The sequence below is a fragment of the Palaemon carinicauda genome, chromosome 44, assembly GCF_036898095.1.
Source record: "Palaemon carinicauda isolate YSFRI2023 chromosome 44, ASM3689809v2, whole genome shotgun sequence".
Classification (NCBI taxonomy): domain Eukaryota; kingdom Metazoa; phylum Arthropoda; class Malacostraca; order Decapoda; family Palaemonidae; genus Palaemon; species Palaemon carinicauda.
In genome coordinates, this window is record NC_090768.1 from 5,477,434 (window position 1) to 5,487,433 (window position 10,000).

Below are 10,000 nucleotides of genomic sequence, written 5' to 3' on the forward strand. Positions count from 1 at the left end.
ATAGACTTGCCCAATTTACAAACGGCCAGACAGGCCCCTAACTCAGTTACATTTAGCTATTACACAACGTAGATTATGTAAAATTTACTTTAACATCTTATTCCCTTAATAAATGATTTAGCAAAATAATAACCCGTATCAATAGCAAAAACTATATTTAAAATCTAACAAGTATTTACCATATTTTACAAGATTCACAAAATACTCTCAGCTCTCCAAATTGATAATAATTTAGAAAAAAATCGTATGGTGATGTAGGCCTTAGCTTTATAAGTCTATGAAGCGAGAGACAGATGACGACGAAACTCAACATATAAAAGATGATAAACAGTGACAGATTCTGATGATATTCGATCGTCCAAGGTTTTCTTATTATTTAGTGTTTCTGCAGCTTTGAAATAATGGTAGAAGTTTAGCAGTACCACAGCTGGTGTCTAAGAAATGTCTGCCAAAGAGCAATGTTCGCCCGGAGAAAAATGAATCTAGTATCTGCTCCTATGCAGCAACAAAGGCCGTGGACATGTCTTGGTCATATTTGGCCATTTTCATCACAGCGCTGGCCACTGCAGATTGTTGATGGTGGGAGACTTTACTCTATTCTCTTATAGCAAACCAACTCGTATCATCATGGGTAATGATTGACTGCTATTGGAGATTAGAGATAATTATTAGACAAAGAAGGATTTCTAAAAAATGTTTCTAGCCCCTGTAAAGCATTCTTTAGTTCAGTATGACACCATCATGCTTAAGCTTATAGATAATTCTTTTAGGTTGTTAAGTAAATTAAATATGTTTTTTTTTCAGTACCTTTCCACTTGTTCTAATTAACGTCATTACCTTCTGTTCTAATCCTTATTTATTTCTAACTGTTTTGCAGTGCTTTTTCCAGTGTAGCTTTTTAATTATAATGATATACTAGACATTGAGACCTCTATATAGCATTGATATATATATATATATATATATATATATATATATATATATATATATATATATATATATATATATATATATGATTATAGGTAAATTTATCGAATGCAATTTCTCGAAGGTCAAATTCTCGAACTCAATTGCTCGAAAAATAATTTCTCGAACTATCATTTTCTCGAATCCCATATTTCTCGAAAACTGATATCTATTTGGTCGAGAAAATTGAATGGAAAAATTTACATGTATTTCAAGGAAAAATATATCCTTTTGGGTTGACAAACACAAATGTTGAAAATTTATTGTAAATAAAGGAATGAAAAAATACAAAGGTTATAATTTTATTGTATGTATTATAAAAATATCCTTTAGAATGAAATACAGTATTAAAATTTAATCAATCAAAATGAAATGTTGTACGCTACATTTCGTAGATATTCTTCGAGAGGCCTCTCTTTGTCTCTTTTTATTTTCTGATTTTCACTTGTTTTAGTCTCACTCATTTTCTTTCTACTTTGTTTTTCCATACTATATTATTTTATCTAAAAAAATAAAGTTAATATCTTTTATGACGCAAAAGTGTGAAATTTACTTGTTTGTTTTCGAGTAATTGACATTCGAGAAAATGATAGTTCGGGAAATTATTTTTCGGTCAATTGAATTCGAGAAATTTACCTTCGCGCAATTGATTTCGAGAAATTTGCCTGATACCTATATATATATATATATATATATATATATATTTATATATATATATATATATATATATATATATTATATATATATATATATATATATATATATATATATATATATATATATATATATATATATATATATATATCACTCCTCTTCTTTCCTGTCGTTATCCCCACATTAAGGGGTCGGTTGCCTGATGCAACCTGTCCAATGTCTTCTATGAAAGGCATCCTCTTCCACCAAACGTCTTCTCTCCATATCATCCTTTACCTTATCTCGCCATCTAATTCTCTGCTTCCCTCTCGATCTTCCCCCCTGACAGGTTCCTGTCATTCTTCTTATTTCATCATTTTCCAATCTTTCAAGTATTGTAGTGATATTCCCATAATCCTCCTCGATATTCTCAACTCTGTTTTGTCAAGCATGGTTTCTTCTTTATTTCTTAGAGCCCACGTTTCAGATTCATACATTAACATTGATCTTATAACTGTGTTATAGATCTTGTCCTTTAGCTTGATTGGCATTTTTCTATCACATAACACTCCCGCTACCCCCCTCTACATCTTCCAAGCTGCTTTTATCGTATTCTAAACTTCAGCCTCATATCCTACCTCCTGACTTACAATAGATTCAAAGTATCTGAGTTGTTCCACATGTTTTTATAACTGAGCCTCTACTTTTATGCATAGCTATCATTTCCTCACTTGCTTACTGCTCACCATAGCCTCAGTCTTATCCATATATACTCTCAAGCCTCTTATCACTCTACAACCCTTCTCTGTAATTCTTCCTCATTTTCAACGGTGATAACTAAATCATCTGCATATAGCATCTCCCACACCTCTTTATTTCTGGTCTCTTCGCTTAACACATCCATTACCACCACAAATAAAAACGGGCTTAATGCTTATTCCTGGTGTAATACAACACGTACTTCAAAGGTTTCTGTTTCCCCAACTACTGTTATTAATTTAGTCCTCATTCTTTTGTACACCATCTCTTCCATTCTAACAAATTTTTCTGGGGTTTTCCTCTTCCTCAAGCACGAAAACATCACTTCTCTTTGGTATTCTATCATAAGCCTTCCCTAGATCTACAAAATCACAGAAGAGCATATGGTTTCCCTTTATCCTCTTTTCCTGTAGCTGCCTTGCTATAAAGATGTCATCCACAGTCTCTCTCCTCCTCCTGAATCCATACTTCTGATTCCCAATCTTTACAATTTCTCATATAGTACCCTTTCAAAAACTTTCAAACCATGTTGTTTGTTTAATTTCCTTATAGTTGTCACAATCCATGACATTACCTTTCTGCTTAAATGTAAATACCACTAGACTCTCCTCCCAGCCTTTAGGTATTATTTCCTCTTCCTAAGTTGCTTTCAATAAATCTAGCATCCATTCTTTCCCCATTGTAGCCGGTATCTAGACCATTTAAATTTGAAACTGATGGACGTGGTGTTTTACCCTTTTCCATTTTACTCAGTACTTTGCTTTACGTCTGTATCTCGCATCTCAATCACTGGACCCTCCACCCTTTGAGCTTCTCCCATCTCCTTTCTCTCTCATTTTCAGTATTCAATAGTTGTTAGAAATATTCTCTCCATCTCCTCTTAATATCTTAATCTCTATGGCATATATTTCCATCTCTATACTTGATAACTCCCAGTTGCCTCAAATCCTGGCTTTGCCTTTTCCCTAAGTTTTAAATCTTATAGATATCATTTTCTCCTTTCCATGTTCCTAGCCATTCATTTAATAGCTCTACTGTTCTCCCAATAGCTATTCCTACTTTCCTCCTAGAATCTTTTTCCTCTTCTATGTACCGTTTCATTACGCCCTATGCAGGCCTTACTTGCCAGTCCTTAAATGCCTTTCATTATTTTAACTAACTTTAACCACCTCTCTGTTCCACCAACTCTTTTCTCCTGTCGACACGCCATATCCACTGGTTCTTCCTACTAATTCCTCGTTCTCCCCGATACATATTTCTTTAATACCCACCCAGATATATTTGACTGTTACCCTGTCCCCTCTTTAAGTTCAGCTTTCCCAGTTGTTTCTTTCTCTCTCCTACAATCTTCCTAAATTGCTCACCCTTTTCTCCTTCAAGATCCCAAACCTAAATCATCGATCTCCCCTTTCTCCTCATGGATTTTCTACCTCTCATTTTAAAAGTCATCACTACCAGTCTAACACATGTTTCTCCCAAAATCACTTTAAGATTCATTACATTGTTTTTGTCAGGTCCTCTAACCATGATATAATCTATCTGCCTTTCCGCTCCTTCATTTTCATATGTTATTAGGCGCTTATCCAATTTTGGAGGTGCTCATACTTGTCAATTCAAAACTCTGAGCCATCTCTATTATATAATACCCATCTTCATTTATAATTCCAAACCCATAGCCTTAATGGATCTCCTCATATCCATCCCTTCTCTTCCCCACTCTGTCATTTATGTCTGCTCCTATGATTAGCTTCTTCTCTTTCAATGTTCTAATAGCTGCCTCATTTTCTTGTCTAAATAATTATTTTTCTTCTTTTTAGCATTCCATATGTGGGGCATATGCTGAAATTATATTTATTATCTGATCCCCTATTATCAAGGGAATCTTGAAAAGACTATCATTTATTCTCTTTACTTCTATCACTTTTTCATTCCACTTATTACCTATTATCTATTTCTTCCCTGTCGTGACATTCGGTAATAGAGCTTATTACCCATTTCCTATCTCTCTAGTTCCATTTCCTTTCCAGCTAGTCTCCTGCACACACAGGATATCTATCCTCCGTCACATCCCCTATCTCCCTCAATCTTCCCGTTATTGTACCGACATTCCAAGTACCTGCTCTGATGTTCCATTTTGTTACTTGCTTCTTTGACCCCAGTCGTGAAACCTACAGTACCCACTCGTTCATTTATCAAGCCAGTACGGGGTCCCCCTAGCTGCATCCACGTTTCTAATAACATAATCTAAATTTTGTATTTATCATTAACAGGAAATAAACAATCTTAGAGTATTGGAAGATGTATTGAGGCTTAGAATAACTTGTATCTCAGCAATATGCTGGAATTCCATTTAAAGCTACTAAAATCAAATATAAAATGGAATGAATAAAAGATGTAATATATAGAGTATAAAAAGTATTCATAGAAAACTTAACAATGAGACAATATATATAAGAATGAATATGTTTATGTACATTATTTACACGGCCCTAAGTAGATTTAAATTTTTACCATTATACAATAACTCTAGTGATTCACACATTGTTGATGTCTTTAACTGGAGAATTATCTAGTGGAATGTCGTAAAACATGTTGGTTGGGAGAGAAGGACTTCCTGACTTCTTATAGGGGCAAACGCAATCATCACTTCCGAGATAAGTTGTCTCTTTTCTAATGTTGGATTGAATAATCCCTTCATTAGCAGAAGCTTCCGAAATGACGTTTTCTGTAGTGGTGGTTTGGAGTTTTTTCTTGCAGGAGCTTCTTTCACCGTCGAAAGAAAACGAATGGTTCGTTATACCTGACGTAGTTTTCTTGTTGGTTTTGGCGAAGTCGGATTCAAGATCTTTAGTGCCGCTTGATAAGGAAATATTCATCATCTGGATACAACTGAAATGGAATTCAACAGTGGACTTACTCATTACTCGCTCAAAAGCATAAAAGAAGGGTATAAATAACAATATAAATATGTCTGTTAGAAAATTACGCTAATAATAAAGTTGTAATGTTGGACAAAATTAGTACTTACACAAACACAACTAAAATCAAGAGGTTAAAGCTGCCACCCACGAAGAATTGTGCTGATGGGAAGGAGTCGACAGTTTTGTAATACACTGGTGAATAAACTGCGTAACCGACCATCGGCATGAGCCCGTTCATAGCTGATGATACAGCGCTAATGCGACCTGAAGAACAAAATGCTCGATGAACTAAAATAGACGTACTCATTATTACTGTTAATTCCCGAATATTTTTTCAAGTATGAAATATCAAAACACCAGAAATTAATCTTGTAAAGGTATTATATCAAACAATGTTAGTAGAATAAGACGTTATACCATTGCTAAAAGTATAAAACTAATGAATATACTTACAGATTTAGAAATTAAGAAAGTTATGAAGTGAACACATGGTTCCACATACCTTTTTCGTTGCTGCCAACCAGTTTCGTAGGCATTGACCGGAAGGCTATGGTGCTGGCGTTGGAAATAAGACCTGCTACAGGCCCCAGCCATAGCAGGAAAAACAGCGACTTGTTCATTACAAGACCGTAACAAATATATTCAGCAACCATAGACAGGGAACCAACCACAACTAAGGTTGTATCCTTGATATCACATAGTTTTGTCAGGAGAGGAATCAGGAACAGAGAACCTGAGAATGGTAGATGTTATAATCTTTTTAAAGATCAAGAAAATTGATTTCTGGAAACAGTTTCACATTTTTGTCCAGTTCAACTAACGAACATATGCAGCGATTGGGAGACAACAAATACGAATTCTTACCTAGAGCAGCCAGAAGGTTTCTATACGTGGTCCAGTATCCATAATCTGTTGCATTCCATTGAAGTGCTTGTCTAACAAACATATACATGAAGAATCCTGAAAATATGTAACAGAATCGTCACTCTTAGATTGTACAACCTAAATGGACTATTTTGACAAACAAATCAGAAAAAAATAGTACAGCAGAAATATTTCTTCACAATAATAACTAATAACAATAGCAATTACCTCTGGCAGCACGACGGATCATATTAGAGGCAATAATGATCAAGATGATAAAACGAGTATTTCCTTCCCTCTTTTTGAGTGCTGTTTTAAATGACTCTACAACCCTTCTCCAATTGAAGAAATCTTTGATCATACGGGAAATGGTTACTGGTTCCTTTGAATCCTGACCAACTTGGCCTTTGAAGGATCCTTTGCGTAGGAGTTCCTTCTTGGCAAAGGGTCCGTGACTTTCCTTGATCAGGAAAATGACATAGACCACGGCTAGAATGTATGCCAAGAGAACCAGTGCTAAAGCTACATTATAGCTGGCATGTTTGATAATGAGTGCTCCAATAAGAGTGCCAAGAGGACCACCTAAGTTCCACATGGAATTAGCTATGCTAACACGTGATGTACGGCTCTTCTCTGGACAGATGTCGCTAATGTAGCTGATGGTCGAAGTTAAAAGACCGATGTTACCTCCACCAAGAGATTCTAAGAATGTCACCAGATAGATCACTTCCACAGGCCAAGAAGTCTGCCAGCTATTGATTAGGTACCCACCAGCATACATGACATGGCACAGCAAAGTGACCAGAAGAGGAATCTGAGCAATATTGGATAAGTACAAATTGATTAATGAATTATTTCATTAACTTTATATATAGATTAAGAAAAAGAACGTAATATAACTGATTTTATTTTGTGTAGAAACAATAGAAAAGGATACAAGGTTAACAAAAGATTTGATACTAACTTTTCTGCCATATTTATCACTCCATGCACCCATGAAGAGAACAAATATCAGAGCTGGTACAGAAAGAACTATGCTGTTGTAGAAAGCAAATACGCTAAACTCCTTTTGGACTAATACATTCTGCTCTGGATGATCTGCTAAATTTTCACATACCTAAAAGGAGGAAAACAAATATGTTAGATTTTTTTTATTTAAACCCCATAGGTAAATGAAGACCTCATAAGCAAATGAAAACTTAACGTATGCATGACTTGGGGGCTATAAGATGAAACGTATTCTCGTTACTCTTACTTCTTGAGAAAAGCCGAGGTTGACGGAACATAGCTTATTCATCTGAACGTTTTCGATGAAGAGCAGCATTGCTTGATTACATGCACCATCTATGAGCATGACGGGCTCAACCGAAGCACTTTTGAGTGCTTTTAAAAGTTTGGACATCCTGTCTTCTGTTGGGGAACTTTACCGACAACTATAATCTGCTGGCATTGAAAAGGTAAGATTTTAATTTTCAGGAAAAGATCAAACACCTAATAAAGAAAAGATTGGAAATGAGGGTAAAATCCAAGAGAGCTGAAATAAGATTAGCAGAACTATCCAAAAGCAATAAACAAAGTAAAAACCTAGGACATTTGTATACACAAACAGACCTAACTGTGGAAATATTAAAGAAAGGAAGAAGCATCAAATTGATAAAAAGAAGACTTTGCAGGGTGCCTGCAGATGTTTGCTTTAAAGGATGAAAAGGGAAATATTAATAAAAGAAATGAGGTGATAAAATACTGATAAAAGAACTAACTGCCAACAGAAATAATGCAACAAGGAGAAATAACTTTGCCGATAGAAATAGTGAAACACCCAAGGTGGTACTAAAACTAACAGTAGAAGTAAAGAAAGTATTAAGAGCCATGAAAAAAGGCAAAACAGCTGGAGAAGATGACCTTACAATTGATTTGATGATAGATTTCCTATTAGTAAAACACTCTGAACTTTACAAAAAAATATCTGAAAGAATGCTCTATACCCACAACTCGGAAAAAAAGATCTTTATATTAATTCACAGAAAGGGATAAACAAGATACCTGAAAAATTACCACCAGAAAAGTTACTCAATAATATATAATATATTCACAAAGATCATATTAGGCTGAATAGAAAGACCGCTACACTTTACTCAACTGTACCACACGTTTTTCATACATGCTCGTACACTGTAACAAGTTTTTATGTTTGAATTGTTTTGACGTTCTTGCTTTTTAGTCTGTGTATATAAATTCGATGATTGTTTAATAAAGTTCAGTTGCATTCACCTCGCCTCTCAGTTACAACCTAACTTCTCTCTCGCACAATTGGTGACTACCGGAGGACTCGCTCCCTCCTGCCATCCTCCGCACTGCAGTGCCCTACTGTTTGATGATGCCGCCCACTGAGCTTGACTCATCCACACACGCCACCTCAATGAAACTGCCAGCTTTTACCAATGGAGAAGCATTTGCCTGGTTCCAGCGTGCTGAAGTCCAGTTTCATATCAATGGCCTGACTCACTCAAGCAGTAAAGAAAACTATGTCGACGCAGTTATTCTCGAGGACACGTTCCCAGAAATCTCCGACTGGCTTTGCAATCAAGGTGACACCCCAATTGCGTACGGCGCCCTCAAAACATACCTCCTGGAGCAATACTTACCATCGTCATCTGCTCGTATAGCCAATTTTTTTTCAGCTCTCTCAACAACCGTTGGGGGACTAAAAGGCTTCATTTACCCTCGGGGAAATAACCAGTATCGCTCGCCTGCAACCTGCTGCAAACAGCTCTCCTCGTGAAATTAATATACTTAGAGCTCTTTGGTTACGGTGCCTACCCGAACCTGTATGTGCTGTTGATATTTTTCCCATGAAGGACCTGATGACCAAAGTCACACCCTTATGGACAACCCCTTCACCACCTTTAAGACCTCCATCAACGCCTCCACTCCTGACAAAGTGAACAACTACTCAACATAGACCGAAGCTGACGTGAATGCTGTAGAACACATATGCCCACCCTGGGACATTCCGAAGTGGCAACAAAGCTACCCACCACCCACAAATACCACCCCTCACTTACATCCCAACCAATGATTTCTCCAGCAACTTACTTACTGATGCCCATCGGCTGCAGTTATGTGCGAACGGTTGTCTGTTGCCAAAAAACGTGTAAGTAGGCCATCGCTTGTGGAGGTGGCCTCCACCTGTCACTCATCTTTTCTTTTTACATGATGCTGGTAAGGGCGTGCAATTTTTGATAGTCACTGATGCTTGCTGTTCTCCTCTGTCAAGAACACTCCCCAGGACACGATTTATTCTGTCTAAGTCTGCCAACGTCTGCATGGTAGCTGCCAATGGATCTGCGATACCCATTAATGGTTATGAAACCCACACATTATCGTTTGGAAGCACAAATATAATTGAAAGTTTCTCGTTGCTTATGTCATATTGCCATTCCTCGGTGTGGATTTCCTCTCACACATCCACCTCCTGGTTGATGTCGCTCACCAACGGTTGATCAGCGCTTATTCGTATTCCTCGACACCTGGCCCCTCCGACGTCGCTTAACAGATCAGTGCACCCGCGGATGCCTACGCCCACTTCCTCATGTCGCACCTGGAAGTTTTCCCTCCAGAACTTCGTCGAACACCCACGGTTCCTGCCAAACACAGTATTTATCACCATATTAAGACAACGGGGCCTTAGGCGTTCGCCAGATTCAGGCATCTGGCTCTGGATTGTTGGGCAGCAGCTTAACAAACCTTCGCTAGACTGGAGGAAATGTGCCATTACCAAAAAGCCTCAAGCCAATGGTCGTTATCCATATATCATTCTGAAGAAAGATGGCTCTCTGCGCCCGTGTGGCGATTAC

The 10,000-nt window shown here is 37.1% G+C and overlaps 2 protein-coding genes across 2 annotated transcripts in view; one reads left to right on the top strand and one right to left on the bottom strand.

The window, feature by feature from the left end:
* The window catches only part of lin-52 (DREAM core complex component lin-52), a 276,531-nt gene that overhangs the window by 55,758 nt on the left and 210,773 nt on the right, over positions 1 to 10,000 (top strand). The gene's annotated exons all lie outside the window — the stretch shown is intronic.
* LOC137634317 (lysosomal proton-coupled steroid conjugate and bile acid symporter SLC46A3-like) lies at positions 4,858 to 7,559 on the bottom strand. The gene is made up of 7 exons (XM_068366683.1): positions 7,399 to 7,559; positions 7,108 to 7,260; positions 6,372 to 6,957; positions 6,144 to 6,239; positions 5,782 to 6,012; positions 5,387 to 5,543; positions 4,858 to 5,247 (listed from the first exon to the last, which is right to left on the bottom strand). The coding sequence occupies exons 1-7, from the start codon at positions 7,543 to 7,545 to the stop codon at positions 4,893 to 4,895; spliced, it is 1,725 nt and encodes a 574-aa protein (XP_068222784.1). The 5' UTR covers positions 7,546 to 7,559; the 3' UTR covers positions 4,858 to 4,892.

What these genes read in the sequence shown, in the direction of transcription:
- LOC137634317 (XM_068366683.1), bottom strand. Translation starts at nt 7,545, where the DNA reads ATGTCCAAACTTTTAAAAGCACTCAAAAGTGCTTCGGTTGAGCCCGTC. An exon ending in ACCTCGGCTTTTCTCAAGAA is followed by an intron (nt 7,261 to 7,398) that starts GTAAGAGTAACG and finishes TCCTCCTTTTAG; the next exon opens with GTATGTGAAAATTTAGCAGA. An exon ending in TTGATTTTAGTTGTGTTTGT is followed by an intron (nt 5,248 to 5,386) that starts GTAAGTACTAAT and finishes ATTCCATTTCAG; the next exon opens with TTGTATCCAGATGATGAATA.